Raw genomic sequence first — 27,412 nt, 5'->3', positions numbered from 1 at the left:
CTCATATTTCACTATGTATTTAAAGTAGTAACTTACGGTACATCTTTACATCACACATCACGTTTGCACTATTTTGAACCCAGCCCTACGTTCACCTGTATTCTGCCTAATTTTTCTCTTAAGTGATCTACACTGTTTCAACTTTTCAACAGTGAGTCCTCATTTATTATCAACAAAATTACACAACCGCAACGATACAATTGAACCACTCAACAACATAATTCTTATAGCACACATTATTAAAGGAAAGTAGTACGTAGGGATATATTCCTTCCCGAAATTTTATTCAAACCTATAGACGGCACATCCGAATTGGCTGGTAATTTCAGTGAGATACATAGACAGAAAAATGTGGGAGAATGAGAGGGATGTACAAATAGAGACACAGCGAGGTAAGGGCATAAGGAGTGAGAGAGCTAGAAGAGTGTACAACATAAGATTTCGTGGTGTAAATACATTTTTTAGAACCGCATAGTTTCTATTATCAGGGATCAAAACATCGAATCCAGTGATTTCCTACAAAACTTAAAGTATCTTTATCTACGTTTCTTAACGCTGTATCGTGTGCACATTCTATTTTCATGGTGAATAAATATATTGGTATCACTTTATGGTTTGAATTGACTGTATGTGTGTATACAGATTAAGGTTCTTTTAATTTGATATAACTATAAACTTTACAATCGATATCGCGGCTTGTTTTACATATTACAAGCATTTCTTGCCAAATAACAAAACACCAGAAGCGCTTTGTTTTGCAGCCAATTTCATAATGAAAACATTTTTAATATCTCCAACAACTAAGAGGTAAATCGAATTTGAAAATAACATACGATGTTTACAGTTCAATTTACGTATGAAAAAACTGAGTACCCGGAATTTTCAAGATTAATTTAAGAGCAGAGCTAAATCTTGAAACAGAGCGAAGCAATGACATATTGATTGCGTTTCGTTTGAGTGAATAAGATACGGCGCTTTCAGCTCTGATCTTGAGACAGTGCCCCATACTTGTTACCCAACGAGAGTTTCGGTGCTTGAGCCTGTGTTTCTTGAACGCTGTATGATCTAGTTCCACCTCGATTACGAACTTCTTCAAAAGATCCTTCATCCCGCCGCCTAAATTCAGTAAAACATTGTCATACAAGAGAATTTCAGTACACCGTACTATAAATTTGTATTGTTATTATTACTGTATTGGGGCAGTTTTTTCTTGAAAATGAGAAATTGATTGCAAATCAGAGGTGAAAAAGCAAGGAGGAAAAGTTTCAAGTGCTATAGAAGGTTTATCCTACCGTCTGCCCCAAGGACCGGTGGGTTCGCTATTCTGTTGCTGAGCGGCGCTCAACGTTGGAAAATATTCTTCGCTGTGAATATCCGGGGCAGTATTTCTCATCCTTTGCCTAGGGCTGGCAGACATGGACTGTGCATTTCTCAGATGAGGTGCTTTGTAACTACTTCCTCCAACAGCTGGCTGAGGAACTACAGGTGCAGGTTCGGGTTCAGGTTGCGGAGGCGGCTGTTCAGGTCGTTTCCAAGGTCCGCTATGTCGTGGTCCAGCTTCCCCAGATTCTCCATCAGAATTATTTTCACCTTCGCCTCGTTCATCATCAGTTTCTGCTTCTTGGGCCTCATTGACTGTTAAGTTTCCAATTTTCAATCCTGTATAATCCTTTTTCTCCTCCTCAAAATCCCTCCACTCATCTTCTTCCTATCGATAATAAAGATTTGGCGATATACCAATGATAATGTCAAAAGACAGAGCAGACGGAAAACAACATCGAATCGGGACACGAAATAAATTTGGCAGATAGGCAACAGCTGCCGAGACATATGATTTAGCGGAGTTTAATACCGCGAGATATTTGCGGGGGGTGTGAATTTTTACAGAACTTGATCTCGGTTCTCGGATGAATTACACCAATAAACAGATCAATTTCTGGACTTGTTTGAAAAGTGGGGCGGAGGAATAAGTTAGCAAAATCATTTCGTAATAAACGGAGAGAAGAGAATGATTAATTCGATTCACCCGGCTACCCAAGTGACGTTTATGCCATTTAACATGGCGGCCGCCTAGATACTCTTAGCCTAGATTTCGAGATTTGTAAAATTGATTGATTCTACAACTCCCGGGATTACGCTGGCTGATTAATATCGGTATTACCTCGACAGGCTGTATCTCCTCGCCCTCTTGGTTAGTCGGTTTCTCCTTTGGTTTCGGTTTCTCAACCTTTTTACCCGTTTCCTCCAGCTTTTTAGCGATCTCTTCTGTCGTCGTGAACTTTTTCCCCTTCGCCTTTTTCCTGTCCTTTTTGGCGAAAAAATCGTCCAGATCAGCCATGGCTCGCGTTAGGTCTAACCCGTTTCACACAGAAAATGTGGAACACGGTATACAATAAATATTTTCACAAGGACTGGCCGAACAGCGATCCACATGTGTACCTTGCCGAGCCACTGGCCACTCCCGGAAATCGCTGCTCTACGCCAGAGTCAAATCCACCCCCTTGGCACCTTGTCGCTACATCCAACGAAATGAATTTCCGCCAACCAAACGCGTTCCGCTCCAAGATCGTTACAAAATCATATTTTTTCTCACTCAATTACCCTGCAGCAGATATTTACGTTTTCTCAACTTTTACACCGTGCATATCACGGGATCTGGCAGAATCGTCAAACGTCACTCAACAGCAGACAGCGTAGAGCGACCGTATTGTTGATCCACTGGACCAATAATAAAATAATATTGCATACAATATTACGGCAGAAAGACGGATTTACCAAACTGCGATTGTTGGCCGATTCTTTTCATGAACATATCAACGATCCGAATTATCTAAAATTCGTAAAAATACGTAATTCATGCATTGCAACCGTCACGAACCGCACGGTATGCATGTATTGTGCATACATACAGACACGATACTGATCGGAAGAACAATCTCTCCAGGTTTGACAGACGTAGTAAAAAAAGCGACTATCCACCGTAGTTTTGAAACATAATTATAGATGGCGCGGAGATCGACCTTTTGACTAGTGCATCATGATCACGCTTGTTCCATGTATCGTATGCATCTCATTATGCTACCCTTCCAGCGCCGCTTCTTCCGGCTCGCCGCCAAATATGAACGATATGAACAGAGAGAAGCCTGAGAGAAAAAGTATATTCCAAAAGCCTGTTGCGCGACAGAGGGCGCTGCAAATACGCTCGGCGCTGGGGAGGGGGTCGCAAAAAATGTTGGGCTTTCTAAGTGAAGAAGTATCTTGCTCAGCTTTATCGATAGATGTCACTACATATCCCAGAAGGTCAGCGCCTGGAGCTAGGGGTGACTTTATCTAGTCAGCTTGCGAGGACGAACTCACGACCAACTTACAAGACGGTCGCTAGTTGTTTAGGAGTGCAACTGCACTCTGCTTCCGAATCTCATCGCTGCGTTTAAACACCTCTGGACGTGCATAAAACGAACTCCGTCCAGTTCCGGAACAACTGTTTGGGAAACTCGAGTCTTTCGCAAAGGCAGATGTGTGACACAACGAGTGAAGTCGAAAAAGCGTACTAGTAATACGCCCTTGTTAATAATTGTTCAAAAACTGATTTTAATGTGAAGCAGTGATAAACAAATATATACATATATATATAACAAAATGAAAATCACACAGAAATGTTTTGGAAATATCACAAAAATGTTGGACTTTTACTCCCAGTTCAATCCCTCGCCGCTCTCGATAAAACAGTTCATCGATTTTGGTGAGTCTCTTTTAAACCTCGACCTTATATTTTGCTCGCCTTTCTTCGCACCCGCGACTTCAGAATTTATCCGTTCATACCCGTATCATTTACCCGTATCATACTATCATCACATTAAATTGTTGTGCATACTTATATTCTGGAGAGTTGTTCTACAATTGTTGGATGTATACGTATTGCTATTCCATACGTCGAATCGACTAAAAATACTGTGGATGCAGATAGGTACGTATGGATATATCGGCGCAGGCGTGCAGTAAACTACCATACCTGCATACGTACGTATCTGTATCATAGATTTATACACCCCCACGCTTATCTAGGCCTAAGTATTGTGCTTATCCGTACCTATTGCCAAGGCCCAAGTACCAACACTTCACAAAACTCGGCACATTTTGTGCTTCCTAATTTTTAGCCCACAAATTATACAATACAATTGCTTTACACAGTTAATTAATTAGTTGGATACGATCTCGAAACTTGAGTTTTTCTTCCATATTTTAGATACAAGAAATTGAGTTGGTTGTAATTTGGACCAATCGATTTGGCTGCACTAATAACAATTCGCATCTCAAATCATCAGTTACGACCGATCGTTAATTCGCCTGAATCGATCAATCTTTGCAAATGATAGATCATACGATTGGGAACGATCAATCAGTGGAATTTTGAAGGCAGGCAGCTTTAAAATAATTAAAAAAATGACGAGGAAAATAATGACGCATAAAAAAACACCGTACGGAGAAACGAATTGCTACCACTACATCTATGACAGTATTTTTGTCGCATTATGTTGTTATGCGGTATAAGCAACTCAGAATTGAAACGTGACTTGCACTATTTTATTATACGTATGTAAGTTTTCACGCACACCTATGCATGTCAAATTGATGGCAGCAGATGATACCAGGGGCCTTGAATCAGCGAGAATGCACTTCCGTAGGTGTACGTGCATACACTCGCGTATAAGAATATATACGCATGTGCGTTGTGGATAGTAAATTGCGAAATACATAAATTATCATCAGTGATTGCCCGTCGGCAAACGATGTAAACAGATTCCACGAGGAAATCGTCCGTGGATTGATTGTTCGACGCACAATTAATGCAGTCCGTTATTGGGCCAAATAAAAAATAAAATCAGGTTCTACAAAAGGGTGATTTCGTAATGAAAATAAAAAATACTATTAGTGAACACGAATCAAATGGTTTACTAATTATTCCTACATTTACTTAGAAAAGCATGAGATAAGTAGGGTGGTCCTTGTTTCAATGAAAATAAATTGAGAAGTTATAACTTGTATATCAGGCATACGTGCAATCATTCTAAGTATTACGCAACACTTCAAGTTTTACACGTGATGTACTAACATTTTGCATCTATTTACGTCATTTGTCCTAGCGGGGGAAAGGGATTTCGAGGAAAAATATACGTGTGTGCTGAACGTCAATAACATATCGAGTCATTCTCCGTAGAGCGATAAATAATACTTCACACAAATTAAACTGAGAAATTTACACGTACCTACTATTTATACGAACGAAAGTGCTGAGCAGCGGCAAGGAAAAATAAAACCAGAACACGCCTGGTAATTCAGAATTGCCGAAAGTACGTCGTCAACGCTGCACGAATACTACTCATTTCCTCGAGACGCAAAATACTTTATATTAATTATACTCGTAAAAGCTGAAAATGAATGCGGAAATAGCTGACGGTTTTTCCACCGTTAACCAAGTCTGTCCATTATACCTATACATATATGTATGAATGTATGTATTACATAATAATATAGGTATGTGTATGTTTACCTTATACCTGTGCCGGCTGCCCGCTCAGCTAGTCGTTTCCACTGCCGTGACCTTGTTAGAGCAGCTATTTGTAGCCATTCCTTGCCCATTGCAATCACGAATATCGCATATTGTACACGTATAAGATACGTACTAATATACTTTGCATCACTTTTATGTTGGACGATGTTTTCAATGTCGACAATATTGAATACTTTATGATAACTTTAACGTTTGAAAAAAACAACCACATCGAAGACGTTAAGAAAATTAAATTTCAATAATAGTAATGCCCATAACAAATTTACACGGAATGTTTTCTTTTGATCATGTGAAATGAATTCGTTGATTTTTCTTTGTACACATGGATTTTTAAAGAATTTTCTCATTATTTTCAAATTTCCGTTTCGAAAGTTTAAAATTTTGAAAAATGCAAGAAAAACGGTGCACTTTTTATACGTTTTCGTAAAAACGCTGTACATTACAATTAACAATAAACAGTTTCCGAGCCGTTGAACGAATAGTTTTATAAATAGAGCATTTACAAAATTTTCTAAAACGTAAATTTCAAAATAATGAGAAAATTCTTTAAAAATTCATGACCCATGACAAAAGATCATTCCCTAAAAATTTTTTAAACTACGTTTTGTTTAAACGGTTTATTGGTAACTTTTGAGCATTAATATTATTCAAATTTAATTTTCTTATCATTTTTATTGCGGTTGATCTTTTTCCGATCTTTATCTTATCATAAAGTATTCAATATTGTCGACGAGACTCACTTTTGGTTGAGAGTGTGTAGCCAGTACATCCTTAAATATTATTGCATTCCATCGTAACGTCAGCCGTCGACAGCATCCGCTCAACCATTGCAGACAGATAATGCTTTTCTTACTGGGACTTACGTGTTCGTTTGCACGTCACAAACACCTAATTGTAAGAAGAAGCATCTGCACGAGATTATACCTATACAACAACCTTCCTCGTACCCAAGTCTACTTTAACCGGGATAAAAAAAAAACACAATTGCAAAAAAATTCGAGTGAATTTTCAAAAATAAAAAGACATTCTCTGAATCCAACTGGTATTTGGCGTACAGTATATAATATAATAATAGTAGAGGTCAGCTGTGAACTTGAATGAGGTTGGCGAAAAAGTTTATTTTTAAATGTTCGATGGACAAATTAAAACGCTGGCATGAAACCAACATGGTTGCCGTCACGTCACTTTTCACATATAATTTACAATTCCGATCGCACGATGATCATTTCCAACACTTGCCTGTGCAGATTACACACTATATATAGATTTTACGACAAGCAAAATGACAACAAGGATGACATAATCATGATATCACATTCAGATATCACATGAACGTATTAGGGACTGTGTGTGTTGTACATACGTACAACGATACGTTTTGCCTACGTAGCGTGTACAGTTGATTAATCTTCAAGTGTTAAGCACTTCAATGATCTATTACAGCTGTAAACAAAACTTGAAGTTCTTCCATTATAGTAAACTGATACTGTACCGTGCTACGAAATGTTTACCGCCTCATTTTCAAAATGTTAAGATCACGCTACATAACATTTATAATATGCATGAGTTTTGAAAGTGTGCACTAAATATACGGAAATTATAGTTGCATAACAATGGAACTGCCACCGGAACTAACACGTTATCCTTTTTATTTCTACCGTCTTTGCGTGTTGTTTTTCGGTCTCACTCATTCACGCACGTCACCCGGGCAAGTCGTCAAGAAAAGGTGAAGGGGATCGCCGGTCGATGACCTTCCTAGATGAAAGGGAAAAACAAAAATAAAAAATTAAAAATAGGATGGGAAGAGAGGAAACGTAGAATAAGTCGATCCGCCCGTATCGTATATGTATGACTATAATAACGGTAATAAGAACCAATCATGGGGAGCGCACGCAGATCGCGTGTTTTCGACAAGGGACACTCGATTCCATCCCAATTGTAAGTGGGGCGTTTTTTTTCGCGTTGATATAGCTATTGCAGCTTGCAGCGTTGCAGCATTGACGCGAGATCACGCGCACAATTACACTTATTCAGATATATACCTACACCTATAAACGTGTCCCCGTTTACCACAGTCTTAACAGTAGCATACGGCTGCGCGTGAGCCCGGAGCTTGCGTTGGAAATCTTATGATTTTCTGCCTTGTTGAAATCTTCTTTGTTCTGCATTTTTTTTTTTTTTTTTTTCTGACAGGACCAATTACCATGACAATATTTTAAGAATCCCCAAATAACTTGGAATTTTTCATATCACAGAGCCTCCGGCCTGGCTGTATTGTTTGTTATTCACGTAGTCGACAACTGTACAGCTGACGATGGATTAGGAATATCGTCTGCTTCTGCGTTTCAATATAAGTATAAATTTCCGACCAATTTGCGGAAGTGTGTATCCGGTCTATTTGTAAAATATATATGTATATTTGAATAGTAAAGGTATGCTTATATCCAGCGCCGGATTTAACTTGGAGCCGCCTGTAATCCCGAACTTATTTGTCGCCCCCCCCCCCCCCCCTTTCCATTTTGAAAATTGTATTTTATTCTTAGTTTAACGTCATATACTAATTCCAAAAGTTCCTATATTGTTAAACATACTCCAAAGATTATAACAAAAATAAAAATAATTATTTTTCCACTAAATGACGATTTTATTAAAGAATAACCTTAGGTGTCCGGTACTGGGGGACTTCCCCCTATACTAGTGTTGCGGTTTAAAAGGCTACTCATGAATTCACTCCCATCCAAAATTCTCCAACGCCACTATAGAAGTTTCACTTCAAAAAATCCATTCTACAAGTTACATATGATTTTGATTTACCAAAAAAATTGAATTTCCAGCGCCCATTTTTGCCGCCCCCAGAAAATGCCGCTCTCGGGCCTATAGGTAAATCCGGCGCTGCTTATATCTCAATGTAACACCGAAAGAAAGATATTCTAGATTTCACATCTCCTGTTGTGGTGAATTCATGAGCAGCACTTTTATTGCAGTTAAATCTACAGTAATTGTAGCACGATTTACAAACCCGATAATAAGAATTATAAAACCAATGTAGCAATGCAAGCGTTACAATATGCTTAGGTACAATATGCTTTCACAATTGATGTAGATTTGACTCGAACATTACATTTTTTTCCGTGAAGGAATATCTGTGAAATGTGACATGAGTCAACCGTAGGTGTATTTCCGTACACTGCCGTAGGCAGACAATTAAAAAGTAAAATAGTGAACACACATGGACATTGGAGTCTTGCAATAATGTACAGGTTGAGTTAGTGAAAATTCCAAGAATATAGAAGGACCTTCATTGATCTTTAGACGCAGCCCCGTAACTAATCGGCCGGACCACATTGAAGCAACGTTAATAATACATACTGACGTTGCTGCAGTGAAGTTTCTGTCGTGAGATATTAGCAGCGTATCGCATGGTTAAATATAATTTTCGGAAATTGTTTTTATGGAACCAGCTGGCATTTGAAAAAAGTAATGTGTCAAAACAGACGCAACAGCATTAATAAGTACTAAATATTTGCAGCATTACTAGCATTAGAATCAGAGCGGTCAAGTGTGTCAAATTAGGGTAGTCCTTATCTAGGCTGTTGACGAGTTTTTTCTACCCCATCGCCCAAATCAACTTCAAATAATTCAAAAACAATTGCCCAATTTTTTCAGATTCTTACCTCATCTCTAAGATAGTCCATATTGTGATCGTAGTTTCTTATAGAAATAACGTGGAACAAACTTTTTTTTCCGGTATATATTTTATTGTGAAAGTAATAATAATCCAAAAAATCTGTAACTGGAAGGTTTTAGTGGACATTAGTACTACTATCTCAGGCAATAAAGACGATAGACGCTTCGATCACAAAGCGGACTATCTTAGAGTTGAAGTCAGAATCTGAAAATATGTACCAATTGTTATTGAATTGTTTGAAGTTGATTTGGGGGAGGGGGGGTCGTAAACACCCCAAATAAGGACCACCCTAGTACCGCATGGACGAATTCGTGGACATGCTCTTTAGGTTTAGTTACGCCAATGTCAACATTGATGTTACTTCAATGTGGCTTGCCTATTACTCATCCAAGCTCGTCCTATTTACGAAATTTGTATTTGACTCACCGTGTATAAGCCTTGCGGGTAGTCACATGCTGCTACAGCTAATGAGTTACAATTGACGGTCGCTCTCGCTCACTCTACAATATCATGTTGACCGGATGCATCTGCACTCCCCAGCTTCCCAGCCTCGATTCACCGTCTTTCTTCTTATGCATGGAATCTGGATGTATGCGATAACGTGTCGTTAGAAATTCATCAGTCTCACAATTAGAGGCAATAGCAATACTCAAAATTAGACTGGCATGAATTCATTACACAAGGAAAAAAAATGGGGATAGGAAACGAGACTTGATGCTCAATGCCTGTTGAATCACGATCGAACTTTGGGTACATACAACACGCGTTATGTCACAGTATACCGATGTCAGATGCATACTTGTGTCATGTATTTATATATAATATACGTAATATGTATCCTGATTGTGAGAATGAAAGGATGAAAACATGCCTCAGAAAAAAAAGATCAACAATACGTTTCCCAGTGTGATTGAGTCTCTGTCGGTTGGCCTTTTCAAAACTGGTACAAACAAATACATAATAATTTCTATCTGGGGATTTTTTATGTTGCTGATTCTATTCCCGTACAGTCGACTTTGCGGCACTCTTCGAAAATGCACGTATATAATGACACCATTTTCAGGCCACAAATTCAACCTTCATCAAAGTTACTAAAAAATGACTATATTTAATGACGCCATTTTTTGAGGTCGACATTTTGTATTTCATCATTCTGGTGGTATATTTGGGTAGAGCATCTCAAAAACGGTTGTATACCAGTTGATATGAAAATCGGTTGAAAATTGAGAAGGTTATTCAAATTTTCACATATGCAGAACAGTACCAGAATTGGCACAATTTTTTTTGTGTACACATAATATAATACAATACGATTAATTACATCGACGAAAACCTTATTTTATTTAACTACGATTAATATAATCGCGAAGTAATATCAAGGAGGATGAATATATTCTTAATTTGATTGATTTACAATTTTAAATTCACATGACCAACGATACAAAATAATTATCTTTTGATTTACGTACGAGGTTTTCGTTGCGATGAGCCAATTGTTATTACCAACAATAAATCATGAATTTTTTCACGCGAAAAGAATGATTTTCAGACACGACAAAGCACTCCGTTATCATATTATAACCAAATGAGTGATATAGAATGCTATTGCAGGGAAGCCAGTATACATGATGTGAGAAATACGTGACGCAAGCGTTGATACTACCGGCCGATAGTATTTCCAAATGATCAGATAAGGTGTCAAGCAAGACCAGTTCTCAGTTTTGCCTGAGCGATACGCCTATCGCTTATTTGTTATTCTGCAACGAGTATTTATGACCTCATTACTGTTTACGTCGACAAATTTTTCTCATACTTATCTACGCGTGTGTGTATCAAAAAAGTAATGATACGGAGAACGTAGTATACGAGTATGTACGTGGCTGCGTTGCACGCGGCTTAATTATATCTACAACGACTGCTCAATGTCACGGCATTCCCACACTATCAAAGCGTTGACTTGTTTTTCAAATAAATTACAATCTAGTGGGGTTAGTATCGTAAAAACAGAGTTGTTTTCTGATAACTCGTCGTGCTCTCATATACACCTTGGAATTGTGATTATCAGCCGACATATAATGGAATTCCAGAATACATCAAAGCGAAGCAATACGCCACATAAATGACCATGAGGTTCATTCTTCGTCATCATAGAGATTTATTTCATACACATATTGCTCGTCTCATTCTCGTACGATTGATAGAACTGGCAATGAAAAATTCTCAACGATGTATCTGATACATTTCATAGGCTAATGAGATTTTACCGTTTCTTCTTGATTTTTCACAGGGCTGAGTGCTTGCGAGAGAAAGTCTTTCATCTTCCTCCGAAAGGAGCTACCCGTCCGACTGGCAAACATCATGAAAGAAATTCATTTACTGCCCGACCATCTACTCCGAATGCCCAGCGTCGGGTTGGTGAATAATTGGTACGCGACGTCGTTCGAAGAAATTATACAGTTTGAAAAGGCTGACATCAACGAAAGCACTCTAGATAAGTGAGTTGAAGAACTTTAGAACTGCTGCTGCAGCTGCATGTGAATATGCACTGCATGGCATGCATACTAATCCTATATACATACACACTGTAAAACATTATATTATCTAAGTATATGTTGCGCAAATGTAAAATATATGGACATATCGTATAACTTTATCAATGGTTTTCAGGTTCTGCCAAGCGCTTGTAAAAATCAGGAACAGGCACATGGACGTAGTACAAACAATGGCTCAAGGGGTTCTAGAGCTTAAAGATTCACACGACGTTGATAATCAAACTGAAAATAGTATTCAGTACTTTTTGGACAGATTTTACATGTCCCGCATTTCGATACGTATGCTCATTAATCAACACAGTAAGTAAATGACCGAGAAATTGACGAAGAAACATGATGATATACGCGAATTAAATTCTTCTTATCGTGTCACAATTCCATTATCTGTATACATCTATACTGAATATTTGCTTATCTGTATATATAAGATATATTTCATTATAACATAATTATAAGTATAATTGCCGTTTTTGTATATTTTAATACTCATTGCTCATTTCACGTCCCACAAAGGTGAAATTACTGTACCCTTGTTAATTCTGAAAAACAAACACTTTCCGGACAGTAATTGTTCCTCCTATTACCACTCCGCTCTTTCATTGTTTTCGTTTTATAGCATTGTTGTTCGGTGGACAGCTAAACGGGCAGAGCAGCAGGCACGTGGGTTGCATTGATCCTGTTTGCGATGTGATCGGAGTTGTTCGTGATGCGTATGAAAATGCCCGGTTTTTATGTGACCAATATTACCTAGCCAGTCCTGAATTAATAGTTAATCAACACAATGGTAAGTTTTAAATATGAAAGTTGACTTATGCTTATGGATATAGCATATGAAATTATTGTAATTTGATGAGCTGCACTGTCAAATATTCGTGTTATTCGACGCACGTGAGTCTTTTCTTAAAACTTGTGTCCATTCTCTCGAATTTCAGAACTAGAGAGAGGAAATGAGGTCCGGATAGTTTATGTGCCAAGTCATCTATATCACATGCTCTTCGAACTGTTTAAAAACAGTATGCGAGCAGTTATGGAGCATCACGGCGACCAGGCTGGAAACTGTCCCCCTGTTTGCGTTACTGTTGTTAGAGGCAAGGAGGACATTTGCGTAAAGGTAATTTCTCAACGAGGGCAAGAATAAAAATAAACATTAGCGTAAATCTGGCACTGACCATAAGGTACATTGGATTGGTAATTTCTTACAGATGTCCGACAGAGGTGGCGGAATTCCACGTTCTCAAACGGATCACCTCTTCAAATACATGTACAGCACCGCGCCCCAACCGAGCAAATCAGATGTTCATACCGTGCCCTTAGCTGGTTATGGATATGGCCTGCCCTTGTCTCGGCTCTACGCCAGATATTTTCATGGTGATTTAGTACTACTCAGTTGCGAGGGCTATGGCACAGACGCGATAATATACCTCAAGGTAATCCATGGAACAAAGAAATATTTATAATAAATTAGCAATGTTTAATCGCCATGTTGTGCTGTACAAATACTAATATTGCTGTCATCACGCCAGGTGGTTTCTGTCGTACAGCAAAGGTGATATTGCTATGCATTTTTCTCTCATCGCGTATTTTCGTTGAATTATAGGCATTGTCCAACGAAGCAAACGAGCTTTTGCCCATTTTCAATAAGACGTCTTCAAAATTCTACAAGACCACCATTCCGACTGGGGACTGGAGCAGTCAAAGTACCGGGGGAATGGCTACTAGACAGTTTTGCGTAAGCCCTGGACACGGCCACAGGTTGCCCCACGGTATGCAGGCCAGTCAATGCTAGCAGCAGGCCGGCTCGGACTGCAATCAAGAATTGATGGATTGACGTATTGTAAGCAAATGGGCCAATTTGGTATTTAACCATCAATATTACAGTGTACGACGTGTCGTTTCATTTTATTTTTATTTATTATTACGGACTTCGAGTATACGCCTTGCTACGAAAGCCAAAAAGACATTGTCTTTCTGGGCCTTATTAGTCTATGTTCCAAGACCTATTGGCTTCAAGATCATAAGAATATAGCAGTTATTTGAATGTGTGACGATTTATTCCGGTGGTGAGGTTCCTCTTCATATAAAACTGTATTCTATATTCAGAATAGTAGGCAGAGCACTGACGTCAATCATATTGATTTAATCGAAGTACAAGACAACTACAGTATTGAGAATGTAGCAATAATTAAATAAAATGTATAATGCGCCGCATCAATCAGCCGAAACATCATACATCAAAATGTCTGCTATATCTCCATGACCTTGACACCAATAACCCTGGAAATATTCACGTTATCTGATAATCCAAATTGCATTGTCAATTGGGATTGTTTTAAATGGTACACTTTCAATATCGCAACGCATTACAATGTTTTTGACCGGAGAGAAGCATATACGAATTTTACATGCAATTGAAATTATATTCATGTCCATAAAAGTAAGAATTGTGCAATTCTAGTAAGTGAACAAATTCATATTCACCTCCAAATTTTAGTAAGAAAAGAAAAAGGAACAATACATCTGTACTCGATATCTTGAGAACCATTATTTTTTACTTTACTCTTACTTCAACAAAACAATTCATGCTCTTTCTTGGTTCCAAGTTTTTAAACATTATTTGAAACTCTCCGTTTGCGTTGTAGCCATTATTCATATTTAATGAATAGGAATCAAGTCTGTTATCATTACAGGACTTTATCTGCAAAAATCACAATAAAGTCCTAAGAGTGAATGTTGGCTACAAATTATGTACAATCTCGATACGACGCGATACGGCACACATGTATAACAAATGTTAAAAAATGATAATACAAAATGCGATCAGTGAAAACCAAATACTTCAACCATCGGCTCACTCTTCATAAGACTGGATTCATGTCATAATTGTTAGGTCTCATGTAACACATATCATGCAATGATTTCAATTCTGAACGCCTGTTTACACAATTTTCTTGAAGTCTCAAGCATGTTTGTTAAACTCAACGCAATATTTCTTTGTAAGACATAAGTATTTACGATTGATTATAACTTGCACATGGAACCTAAACATTTCGGACTATAGTATCAGCCTAGAAGTTTAATCTTCAGCAGTCAGTCTAGTTACGTTTGCATGTAAATGACTAATACACCATGACGTATCGGTGAAGAAAGGAGTTACACGTACTGTGGTATGCTTGGAGCATCTTTATACAAAATGCTATCGGTGAAATACAGTAAGCCGAAAAGAAACAAAAAAACTTATTCAGAATAAAACGTAACACTGTGATGCAAAGAATGAGTTTTATAAATCATTCATATATGCTATAAGTAACGAGAAAAAAAAACCCCGTTATTGTACAGCACTACATATACATTAGGGTAGTCCTTGTTTAGGGTGTTGACGAATTTTTACCGAAATTCTCCGAAATTCGTCTAGATTGCCTGGTACGATGATGTGTATTTTTTCCCAGATAGTAGCACTAATTCTCACCAAAACCTCGCGGTTACAGATTATTTGGAACATTATGACTCTTGCAATAAAATATATACTAAAAAAAAAGTTTTACCCATGTTAATTTCGATAAGAAACTTCGATCACAATGCAGACTATCTTAAAGTCTATGTAAAAATCTGAAAAAATTAGACGATTGTTTTCGATTTATTTGAAGTTGATTTGGGGGATGGTTTGGCAAAAATTCGTCGACACCCTGAATAAGGATCACCCTTATATACATATATCTGTGGCACTAGCATATTATAGGTATGTCAATAATGTACTCATTGAGGGTAAAAATAGCTCTCAATGGTTGAGTAATGAAAATAGCCGGAATATGTTATATTCCAAGAGTTAAATGAATTAGTCAAACTGCGAACTATGCAATTATCTTGCGCTTGGTGCGTTTTCGCTCGATTTTAGAAAAATATTTTTGTTTGGATCTGATAAATTGCGTTGCATTTAAACGACACTATATTGGTAACTTTGATGAAATACGGAGGAAAATAGGATAAGTAAAATAGGAAGATGAGTATATTGTACGATGAAATGCATACGAAAATAATAGAATCGATAATTGTGTACTATGTTGAATATTCATGTAATATAAATTATATACATACCTATGGTACTAATGTACACAATATAGTAATGAACTGTGTCATTGGGATTTTTTTTTTTTTTTTGCATGTATTCAGTGAACACGGCAGTGGATGAGATGGTATGTATATTGCAGATTTAAATCAAAGAGTGAAACTTATTTTAGCGAAACTTGTACAGTTTTGTACATAGCATAATCAACTATTACTATTCATGCGATAAAATGATTATAAACTGTAAATAACGCTGCCCTGGTAAAAGAGATGACAAACATGATGATTATACAATGTAAATGTATAGTTTTGCAAAAATGATTAATTTTATGACACCACTATTTGGAGAACATGTAATTTGAGGTAGCGAATATAGTACTAATAACAATCTGAACGTAATGAACAAATTTTCTGCACGCCCAATCAGAGGAATATTGCAAATAATATGCATCAAGTGATGTACTTAGCATTGTGTAATATAATTGCGACAAAGATTAGTTCATTTTATATTTATAATATCATCTAGTGTCCGAAAGGTGTAAGGTGAAGATTATGCAAGACATTCTTGTAAATATATGCATACATGCATACCAGTATGCAACGTGTATATGATGAAATGTAAAATGTTTTATTTTTAGTCGCTTAGTTATAATGGCCTGATAACGTGTAAACGAATGCAAATAATTTGTTCAGAAATAACTATGGATGAAAATTGTTGATGTATTAAAGATGTATTATTATAGAAATCTGTATTGATCCCTCATTTGTGAGTATTGATTCAAATAGCTTTGAATTCATCCTGAAACGTTCCATCAACCAATTCCAACTGTCCCCCAGTTTGGCAGATTCTTCAAATATTCCAAATTTTTTACGAGATATTTTTAAATATAAGTCGAATTGAATGCAGTTAAAACGAGTGTCACTACAGCGGGTGGTAAAGGAGACTGGTTTGTTACGAAAATCAAGTACTCATACTTAAATCTGAGAATCCCTTTAAGTAATCCAATCGAACAAGTTGAGGCGATTTCCCTTTTTAAGACTGCACTATGAGTCTGAGAGACTCGTTTCAAAAGATCCTTGCTATATCAATACAACATTTTTCATTTTTTTTTCAATATATTTATTATTAATATTATTATTATCGTCCTGATTCGTTCGTATTATTATATAACACATGGTTTCCAAATTACAGTTATTGAATTGGGAAAATATTTGACAGTGTAGTCAATAATTCATTACAAAATAAGTTTTTATCTATTTACATGCCCGGCCTTAAAGTGTGTGCTCTATACACTAGATGTAAGAAAATAAGAAATTTGCGTAGATCACAAATAAGCAATGACAACAATTAGATTAATTGTAAGTCATGGGTGAAAGGAAATTTGTTGTTCCAATGCATTGTCTCATCCCAACCCTGAGCCTATACGTTATGTCTATGTAAAAAAAAGAAGCAAAAAGTCTCGAGCAAATATCATATTATAAGCAATACAGCTATGAGCAGCAGATATAAATATTGAAGTTGATATCCACGCTCACATGATTTCAATTTATTCATCAAAATGTGTTTCTTTCACCAAAATGTTGAATTTCTTATGTTTAAGTGAAACGTTTTCCACCAAACTTATCGCAAAACGAATTTTCACATCATAGCACTACGAATTATTAGTTTGGTCAATGAAGAAATGAATTTAATGTGAATGACATTCTATTTTACTGAATGCCTCACAAAGATGTAGTTTTACTTAGGAGGAAACAAGGCGTTTTAATGTACATTTATGTACATTGATACTTTTTATATTCCGATTACTTAGTGCTGTAATAATATTATGTGTTTTACGGTTAGATCCTGATCAAAAAGTAATTAAATCCGACTAGTAGAATACGTTTGAAATTGGAAATGATTAATAAGCAAAAGTCACAATGATTTACATGAAAATAACAACTTCGAGGTGAAGTTAAAAAACGAGGAGATTCACGACTACGATATTAGTTTAATTCTATCCAAGTTTACGCCAAAGGTGCCGCGACTTATTTAAAACAGATTCTATAATTGCAAACAATCGGAGAATATTAATGAAAAAGAATCTCTATTTAATAATCGTTCACTTCCGTTTAATTTTGTATACGTAGGCTTGTTAAAAAAATGTCAATTTATTTGAACAGCCTATGCAGGGTTAAAAACCAAGTCTAATACGGCTAAGAACAATAATTGGCAACAAATCAAATGGAAAATTAAGAATGCAAAATAAGAAAATTAATACTTATTTAATATGATCGCGTGCTGAGATCCATGATATTTCATTTCAATAGAACTGCCACTAATTGTAAATTAGAATAATCACTGTCACGTAAATCGTATGGCAAAATCTGGTATTAAACGTAAAATGAAAGGCTCACTGAACACTATTTCACGTTTCTCGTGGGGGAAAACAGTCCCGGACATATTTCAGCAGAAATGGATCAGACTAATAGTTAAACATGCCAGGCGTTACATCGAATTTAGCACCATCCTGTATACACGATTGATGTTCATATTTATGTAGCTATACTATTTATATATATACGGCAGTGATTGTATATTCTACGTTTAGTCATTAGAGGGATTTCTTAATTATAGAATTATTATAGCACTGTTCAAGATCACAATTTATATTTAATACAACGTCGAAGAATAAACCGAATGATTATTGCCCTGTGAACTAAGAGGATCGAAAAATTCTAAATATTTTCTCAGGTTTAATCACAGTAGTTAATCGAAATAGCTCATTTTTCAGTTTCGTTATTTTTCTTAAATATTATATTGATAGTTTATTCGTCGATTCTTCACACCACAATGTTGATGCATTGAATGTCAATTTGCTCCTGTACAGGGTTCCAAACTCAACTAACGCATTAAATTAATATATCGTCTCATTTGGAAACAAGTTGGTACACTGACTTATCACACCACCCACCATTACTCATCTATCTACGCCAAACTGTCAGCTGCGTCTCCGAGTAAATATAATTGTTTGGAAGTAACGAAATATTGGTGAAAATGAATTTTATAGGTAAATTCGGAAATATGCGAGTCAACTTTCAAATTTAAAAAATTGATTTATACACATTTCCACAAGTGTCATTTTTAACTAAATCAATAACACATAGGGTGTTTATTTTTGCTAATACAGTATTCCCTTCTATGCAAACTGTAGGTGATATTTGCAAAATACACTAATACAAGCCTTGTGAGAATAAAGATGTAACTAAGGTATTAGTAAACTATGAGAACACCAGCAGCACTCTTGTGATTATCCAATTCGTCAATGCAGATTAGTTATATTGTTGTATTATGCTTACCCAAAAATCAATTGCGTTAATAGATATATATATGTATCATATCATATGTGTGTGTGTGTATGTGTGTGTGTCATTATGCTGTACGTATAATATGACTTTGTATGCGGGTGTGAAGATATATGCATGTTTATTCAAAATATTAGTAATATTAATCTAGAAACTACTATGCAAATATTTATTTATCATATATACTCTACAATATATTCATCACAGTGCTAAAGACACAAAATTGTGTAATGTTAATTTATAGGTAAGTATATTATTTATATATATATATATATGTTCACTATGTATAATATATTATGATATACTACATGTATATCATAATAGGCAGGGAGTTGTAGGAGAACCAATTGTCGATAAGAACATTACGATCAATTCTAAAAGGTGTTATGCAAGAAACAGTATTATTATATTACAGTATAGGTGGGCTTTGAGGGAAAGTCAAATCATAAATTGAGCAAATTGAATAGGGTGTGTAATATTATTTAGATGAGAAAAAAAGGTGCATATAAATTCAGGGTACATTTTATTTGTACTCACAGCGTATCGATAAAAGGTTCTCCTTCCGTGTCGCATCAACTATATTTATATCACTTCTTTTATTTATGGGAAAGGATGGCGCTGGTTACAACAGTTGCGTCCCACTTCCAACTTTCATTACTTTACACGAGTTTAGGTATATGTATTTACAACAAAGTATTCACACAAATTGATTTTTATAACGAAGCCTCATTTTGCATGTCTATGAACAGTCCCTTAAATTGATTCTGATACATTCAAGGATACTAGAGTCGTTTGCTATACCGGTTAAACAAGCTGTAGCAGACTACACTTGCGATATGAATGTACAGAAATCAATTCAGAGGTGATGTATATGCAAACAGCAATGGGGCACGAATTGATAATGGCTGTTGGTAAACCTCTTTACTAGAGAACGTGGGCAATTTGAATTAAAAATGTCGAAGCCACGGATTCGGACATATTTCAAGCAAATTTTAGCTCCTTGCGCTTCATGTTAGCTTAGAGTCGATATATGTATATTCTTTCATTAATTTAACGCCAAATTACTGGCAAGAATATTAAAAAGCTTCACATTTCTCACGGAATCGATCGATCTTGCATATTGGATACACGCGGTAAGTGTTATTGATACAGACGAACAACCTTGTTTTCTTACTACCTGCCATAAAAACAATTAATAATAATGGAAAAAAGTGTATCGAACTTCTTACTTTCACACAGATCTTTTCTTCTCGAGCCTGTGAAAATTTATGTGCCGAAGTGAGAATTTACTGTTGATTACCTGCCGTACAACCAAAGGCGCCAGTCCGATACCGTGTATCTAGGACCTGCTAAGAATTTTCAGGAAATTGCCGTATTGCGTTGGTTGAGATCGTTTCTAATGGATCACATACTAATTTTTTATTTATTTTGTCATATATCATAACTCGACAGCTTGAGAATCGTTTTAAATGTAATTTCTCTCATTCAGAGAGGCTTCTTTCATTAGTCACCAGCTTCTGATGTTCAATATTCAAACATCGCTTTTTTGAGAGACGGACGCGATCATTACACGTATTCAGCGATGGTTTTCTTAATTAATAAAATCAAGTTCGACCTGGTTGAAACTTTAGACTAATTTACTCAATTTTTCCAACCTCGTGCCTTACAAGACTGAACGGCTGACGGCAAATAGTAACTAACAAGCTGGCAACATCTTCATCCAATCCATATGGTTCAGCATCTTGGTGAAAATTTTGGATTTGTTGGTCCGTGTACAAAGCTTCTCAGTTCTTTAGGTGGCTCAGCACCGAAATCAGATGCGGTATCGACGTCAGATTTGCGACAAATTATCATACGGATGTCCGTATGTAAATAAATCCGTCCTGACTTACCCGACATGAACCTGTGAAAAGATTGCGGTGTGGCAAAAATTTTGCAGGAAAAAATTAGCAACTATGTAAACAATTACTAGGGTTACCAATTGAAGCAATACCTGAGGTGTATAAGGTAACGGAGCGTTTTGTCTCTTAACGTTCGCTGGCGAAGAAAGGTATGAGATCGTGAAGGCATGTCGGACAAGTCGTACATAACAACAAACATTTTCACAACCGTTCCCAAAGGATTCAAAAGAGTTACTTGAATTGTCCCGCTGCGTGGCACTTGATATCCCTTCTTCCCGAGATTAATGTGAGCCTGAAAGTAAAGGGTGAAAATTGAACCCTCCTGGACAAAACTTTTAAAATTATATGACGCGTAATCTATAACACACACGTAAGCGTCATTGCAATGGCAACTCTGTCAACAGGAACGAGGCTTACAAGATATGGCGTTGAAACTTTGTCATTGTCTCCAAGAGTGTAGAAGAAAACAGTAACGGGAAGCTTTCGGTGCTTCGGGCAAAAAGAGCCGCTAGCACCGAGCTCGGCGGTGAATCCATGGACCGTGGAAACTGGCTCTAATCTCCCGTTCAAGGCAGACTCTTCAAAACTACCGAGAAGCGCGTGACTGTGCGGTAATCCTCGAGTCGTTGTGCGGCGTTTCGATATCTCTTCACCTTCAAGAGTGTTTTCAGCCTCTCTATCTCCTTCTTCCAGAGACACCGCTCCTGGACTTGGTGGAGTGTTCAACTCAAATAGCGCGCTGAGTCAAATATTAAAATTCATAATTATTTACAAATCTATACAATCCGTGTCGAATCTCATAATTGTCAAGCTCTATATACTGAATTAAATATACATACATTTGCGTTTACCATATTCTGAATGTCAAAGTGCATGATTGTGAGAAGCTAAATGAGTAAATACCTTCGTTTTGACGAGACAGAGTTCAGGCTACTGTCATAGTCAAAGCAGCAGCTTCCTCTCCGTAGAGGTGCCGGGCTGGAAGTCAGGGGCAATCCGGTTCGACTGTGAAAAACCATGGAAGCAGCATTCCCAAGAGATCGTCTAAATCGTTCTTGTTCAATGGCTGAAGGTACACCTTTGTCTGAAGTATCAGTATTTTCCATATCTGCGTGGCTCTGATACTGCTGCATCGCAATTGCATAACAGTTCATCTGTTCTGGAGAGATGTGTTTTTGAGAATAATCATTTCGAACTGTATCTGAACTGCATTTTTTGTCGGTTCCTGCGTGGCCAAGAGAATTGTTTTGCATGCGAAACTGTATTCCTTCACATCCGATTTGCAACCTCAGATTTGTACTATGTTTAATTGGATTGTGAGATATATACCCATCTCTTCCTCCCGTTTTTTCTTCTTCGAGTAAAGTCAAACTCTGCTTCTTTGTTAGGTCAGGAAAATTATTTTGCAATTCGGTATTTGTCCCAGGACAGGGAGGGTTTTGATATAAGCTATTTGTACTAAGACACGCAGTATTACCAACTTCAAGAGATTCGTTCTGTTTATCAGACCCATGGGCAAGTTCGGATGGATTTGAGAAATCAATCCTCCTCTTGACTTTATTTCCTTTGGATTTTTTCGGCTGTAGGTTGAATTCACGCAGGGGGTGAAACTGGGGATTATTTAGAGACTGGTCAGAACTTATGGCGTAGTTGTCGTAATAACTTTGCGATGACAACGTTTCCGAATTCTGTTTGGTCTGTTCCTTTGAAAATAGCTGCTTGAATAGGCTTATTTGTTTGTTTAACGACAAAGGAAGCGACCCCTCGTCTTTGTAAGATTTCACATCAACACCTTTCTGTATTTTATCATTTGCTATGTGAACATCACTTCTACTATCACAGTTTTGAGCGGAGAAAACGGTTCTTGGCCGAGCTCCGTTTGATATATCGGAAATAACTTTCCGTGAATCATTGCTAGTCCTTAATATGGCTCCTAATAAAACGTCTGCTTTGTTGGTCACGTTATAAAAACATTCGACAGGCTTAGCATCCACTTTTTCGTGCTTTCCGTGGTAATGTTTCCTTTCGTCAGTAACTTCACTCTTGAGTTTTTCATCGTAGATTTGGGACGAGCGTCTTACACATTCAGGCTGCACTAATTCGCGGGGGTGAAGGATTTTTTTCACGTTTGCACGTTTTTCCTGGTGAACAGCAGCACTTCGATTAGTACCAACAATATGAGGTTTGAAGTTTCTTAATTCGTCTGCCGCTACAGCTCTGCAAACGTTGTTGTATATTGGATACCGAAGCAAATTTATATCTGCTTGTGTCTTCTCGAGATAAGATTGTTGTTCAAAAATGGCATCGTCTGATTGGTTTTCAACCTTGTCGCGCCTTTTTATCGTACGTACTGGAGTACGTCGCCGCCCTGCTGGAGTTCGCGCACGCAGTACAGCTAACACTTCGTCAAATTCCCATTGACTAAGCTCCAGATTAGAATTTAACTTTGACTTGACTTCATTTGTGTTCTTACATTCCTCTGTTGGAACCTCGTTTATTTTAGACTTGTAATTTGTAAGTCCATTGTTAGTTGCCACATTCAATACCCGGCTTGGTACTTTACTTATCCAATCGAAGATTCCACTACTGTCTTTCATCTTCTCCATTTCTTCCGAACATTTAAGATTTGACATCAACTGCACCAAGTCGTTATTAGATACAGATGCTTGTTGATCGATCGTACCTTTCTGCGGATTCTCACTACGCACATTACGGACCAGAGACCCATCCATCAATTCTTTATCTCCAGCCAATTGACTAAGGAAGGCCTGATCTGACGAATACGTCGTAAAAGGTGTTCCTAATTTCGATTGATTGTCATGACTATACGACGAAGGTCCAGGATTTGATTTGTGAAAGGGACTACTCTGACTAAAAGGATTGACGACAAAGTTAGCTTTCCTATGAATAATTGGCAGTGTATCAAGGGCATCTAGTGGTGACATTTCTTTCCGATTCTGACCACACTCTGTTTCTTTTCCACTGATTGTACTCGTTGTCCAGTTTATATTCCCCATTGCATTATGATGATCTGTCACTGACGACGAACTTGACTTTAGCGATTTTTCATTCTCGATCTTTTTTAACAACATTTGTTCACTCTCAAAATTCTCAACACATTTTCCCCAACGAATGAGGTAATCTTTTTTATTAAATTTTGGAGATTTCTCGCGTCGAAGACTCAAAATTTTACTATCACAAGGTGATTTGCAAGTATCAATATCCATAGGTAGTCCCACGCTGCATTTATAACGTTTTTCAGCATTGCTTTCCGGTTCCTCGATACTCAGCCACGAGGTTAGAGTTTCTCCTGAAATCGCGATTCGATTGTCACAACCACTTCTCTGCATCTGATTATCCAAGTGATTGCTCACTTTGCTCACTTGCTTGTCACTCGAAAATCCAGTACCCATACTTCGTGACTGATGAATTCTACAATCTGCATTGTTGTTTGCAGTTCGAGAGCTTCGGTTTTCTAAATATCGCGTATTGTTGTAATTCAAATCGACATCATCCAAGCCGCTATTGCTATAGATTCTGATCTCAGGCTCTTCTGTTAATAATTCGCAAACTGACGGTAGACCAGAGGTAGAATTTACAGAGTTGTGAGCACTCGCATTTGAGATGAAATCAGGGCCACGTGGTAGCGATCTGCGCCGTTTACGTTCAGTGTTAGTTTTCAGAGATGGCGAAGGCGGGGAGCCATCTTCATCCTCGCAGCGGCAGTGATGTTTCCCTGGCTCGTTGCAAGGAGTCTGGAGTCTATCATCTACCAAAGCTGTACGAAATTGGATTAAATCAGATGTACATCAGAAATAGAGTCGTTAGCAAATAATTTGTGAAAAAGAAAAACAAATTTTAATAAATAATTGAAACCACAGTAGATTGAGGTGAATGAATGTCTATAAAACTCTGCTTTCACAATCGGCTCACTGTAATTATTAAAAAACGTATAGGTGACAAAAGTAAATATAACGAATTTGCTGATTACTTGAGGGCTTTTTGACACCTCGTGGTAAAAAAGCACAGGTTTATACAGGACATAAAAATTTTGTTTCATTTCATAATTACTTGGAAGAACAAGAGCCTCAGGATTGGAGGTTGTTACTGGTGCTGAAATATTTTTAGTTGGTGTCAATGCTCTGGCAGTTCCTTCTTCCTCCTTTTCAGCTGTAGGATGGATTGAGCAAGTCAGAACTGGAACATCTTCCACGCGAGGCAGTGCCCAGACCGTAACCTATAGTTTAGATCAAATTTTTACCGACATATTTTTGATCGACGTCAGATATAATGCACAATTTCTGAAACAGTTTCATTAATTAAAGGTAAACCAAAGGCCGGTACTTTGATATGAAAAAGTCACAGAAATAAAGCAATACCATACCTTGATGGAGTTTCCATCTCCGCAAGCAGCTAACGGAAAGGTGTGTTCCGACGGAGTTTCCCGAAACTTTCTCAGGTTATCTTCGCTGAATGAAACTATTCTGGTTGTAATGTAAGACGGAGCTGCACCTTTGCTGCGCGACCACCATGCTGCAACTTGGCTGAAGTGTAAGCGCGATCTAACCGCTTGGTACAAACTCTGATTGTTCATCATTTCTGGCCCCCTGTAACGTTTGTGTGATCAAGTTTATTATCTCGATTGAGCGAGGTGAGAAATCTATGCCTCATGCAAATTATTAATAAAATGTTCCATGGATTGGAGTTTCTTATTTTCACCTACTTGCTGGGCACAACGCTGATACACCAATATTCAAGCAGCATTTCTGACGACTGCTGCCACGGAGTCATGGATATGTACGGTATTGGCAAGACAGGATCTTTATAGGTAGCTTTCGCCAAACCGCATGGACAATCGGTGCACAACAAGACCTCGACACACAGGTATGAATAGGTGGTGACTCTGTCCGTGATTTCACGGACCAGTATCACGTACCGATCACACTGGGTAAGATAAGAAACATTCGTTCAGTTTCCTTTCAGGATTCTTTCTTTTTACTGCTAGCTAGGCGGGGCATGACATAAAAAACATATGTTGCATTCAAGATTCGACAAATAATTAAGAATTAAAGATTAAGAATATCGAATAGTGGACGACTAATATAATCAACTCAAACAAGTTCAATGGCATGGTATTTCAAATTAATCAATGTTATCAACGAGTCAATCAAATTGTTTACAATGAAAGGGATGAACACAACTATCTTATCTGCTACTGTTCCTACACAGAAAATTGAAGAGTTACATAGTACAGGATTCACACAATTGTAATCGCTTTGTCGCTTTCTCTTCGCATTGATTACCGGTGCCTCAATAATTTCTATGCTATCGTTATAAGCCGATGAGCTTGCATTGACTTCACATGGTTGAAAAATGTGCGGTGAGGGGTAGAGCTATGTATCGAGGTAAACGAAGAAGAAGATGTTGAATCTCATTTCTTTTGAGACATTTTACATTTTCATCGCATTCATTAGTCAGTAATGCTTGCTATAGAATCACAAAAATCACCATTTCTTACCAGATAGTTATCCTTTTCGCACACATGATTGTTGGTTACTGGTTGTAATGGAGCGGCACAATGTGGACCCTCCATGTACCCTCTTGGAGGACCTTGGACCCTTCCTTCGCTAACAAGAACACCCAGGGCTCGGACCATCCCCAACACACTACCGCAATTACCAGCCCGCTGGGGGCTGGTGGAACCACCCGACACTGCACCGAGGCAATGCATTTCTGAAAAATAAAATACAAACGTAATGTTGGTCATTTACAGTTCCTCAAGTACGTTTAGTGCATAAGTTTACTACGGTTATTATGGTTTTAGTGGGCATTTACAGATTTCAAGTATAATTCTGACCCAGCATAAGGGGCCTTACTGCGGATTACGATTGTTTACATAGTTATTCCGATGGTAGCGGGGGAATTGATATTTACGAGCATAATGTCTAAAAGCGAACGACGAGATCGGCAAATCATGGGTAAAACGGCAATGAGTAAAATAACAGTCTACGTCTACTACTTACATATATACTTATAGCATAATTTTGAATCATGATTTATCAATAGCATTATCACAATTCCAATAGAGCTCGTGCAACGTGGAATTAATTACAGATTCAATTTGCCTGATCTTTAATTCATTTAATTTTTATACCGAGGATCAAAAAGATCCTGAGAAATTTCATAACACTCCAAGGATTCCGCTCAGTTTCGAAGAGTTCGGCCGATTTAAAAGTTTTATGTAAACTCGATAACAGTTGAGTAGTGAAGTTGAGAATTTTTCGTATAGAGT

The 27,412-nt window shown here is 37.4% G+C and overlaps 3 protein-coding genes across 4 annotated transcripts in view; 1 reads left to right on the top strand and 2 right to left on the bottom strand.

Moving 5' to 3' along the window:
• Window positions 1-263: 263 nt before the first annotated feature.
• On the bottom strand, window positions 264-2,911 carry LOC124213941 (protein CDV3 homolog). The gene is made up of 3 exons (XM_046615771.2): window positions 2,162-2,911; window positions 1,293-1,708; window positions 264-1,116 (listed from the first exon to the last, which is right to left on the bottom strand). The coding sequence occupies exons 1-3, from the start codon at window positions 2,336-2,338 to the stop codon at window positions 978-980; spliced, it is 732 nt and encodes a 243-aa protein (XP_046471727.1). The 5' UTR covers window positions 2,339-2,911; the 3' UTR covers window positions 264-977.
• A 383-nt stretch (window positions 2,912-3,294) lies between these two features.
• Pdk (pyruvate dehydrogenase kinase) lies at window positions 3,295-16,637 on the top strand. Its single transcript, XM_046615770.1, has 7 exons — window positions 3,295-3,742; window positions 11,548-11,755; window positions 11,928-12,112; window positions 12,429-12,596; window positions 12,745-12,923; window positions 13,015-13,239; window positions 13,410-16,637. The coding sequence occupies exons 1-7, from the start codon at window positions 3,640-3,642 to the stop codon at window positions 13,596-13,598; spliced, it is 1,257 nt and encodes a 418-aa protein (XP_046471726.1). The 5' UTR covers window positions 3,295-3,639; the 3' UTR covers window positions 13,599-16,637.
• atos (atossa) overlaps window positions 15,263-27,412 on the bottom strand; it is a 28,664-nt gene continuing 16,514 nt past the window's right edge. The window contains exons 5-12 of one of the 2 annotated variants that reach the window (XM_046615751.2): window positions 26,639-26,853; window positions 25,844-26,064; window positions 25,505-25,727; window positions 25,192-25,357; window positions 22,024-24,898; window positions 21,538-21,859; window positions 21,213-21,412; window positions 15,263-21,122 (exon numbers count right to left, since the gene is read on the bottom strand). In XM_046615751.2, coding sequence (XP_046471707.1) covers window positions 20,954-21,122; window positions 21,213-21,412; window positions 21,538-21,859; window positions 22,024-24,898; window positions 25,192-25,357; window positions 25,505-25,727; window positions 25,844-26,064; window positions 26,639-26,851 — 4,389 coding nt within the window. In that variant the 5' untranslated portion in view covers window positions 26,852-26,853 and the 3' untranslated portion in view covers window positions 15,263-20,953. Of the gene's footprint in view, window positions 21,123-21,212; window positions 21,413-21,537; window positions 21,860-22,023; window positions 24,899-25,191; window positions 25,358-25,504; window positions 25,728-25,843; window positions 26,126-26,638; window positions 26,854-27,412 lie in introns of those variants that run through there. The other variant, XM_046615753.2, reaches the window with a different exon arrangement.

This window comes from Neodiprion pinetum, chromosome 3, assembly GCF_021155775.2.
Source record: "Neodiprion pinetum isolate iyNeoPine1 chromosome 3, iyNeoPine1.2, whole genome shotgun sequence".
In the NCBI taxonomy this organism is placed as follows: Eukaryota; Metazoa; Arthropoda; class Insecta; order Hymenoptera; family Diprionidae; genus Neodiprion; species Neodiprion pinetum.
Note: the sequence above shows the minus strand (reverse complement) of the source record. Positions and strands in the feature narration are given on the sequence as shown.

Excerpts from the sequence above, each read along its gene's own strand:
- LOC124213941 (XM_046615771.2), bottom strand. The coding sequence starts at position 2,338 with ATGGCTGATCTGGACGATTTTTTCGCCAAAAAGGACAGGAAAAAGGCG. Across the intron at positions 1,709-2,161 it reads AGGAGATACAGCCTGTCGAG|GAAGAAGATGAGTGGAGGGA; the intron begins GTAATACCGATA and ends TATTATCGATAG. Across the intron at positions 1,117-1,292 it reads ACCGGTCCTTGGGGCAGACG|GCGGCGGGATGAAGGATCTT; the intron begins GTAGGATAAACC and ends TACTGAATTTAG.
- Pdk (XM_046615770.1), top strand. The coding sequence starts at position 3,640 with ATGAAAATCACACAGAAATGTTTTGGAAATATCACAAAAATGTTGGAC. Across the intron at positions 11,756-11,927 it reads AACGAAAGCACTCTAGATAA|GTTCTGCCAAGCGCTTGTAA; the intron begins GTGAGTTGAAGA and ends AATGGTTTTCAG. Across the intron at positions 13,240-13,409 it reads ACGCGATAATATACCTCAAG|GCATTGTCCAACGAAGCAAA; the intron begins GTAATCCATGGA and ends GTTGAATTATAG.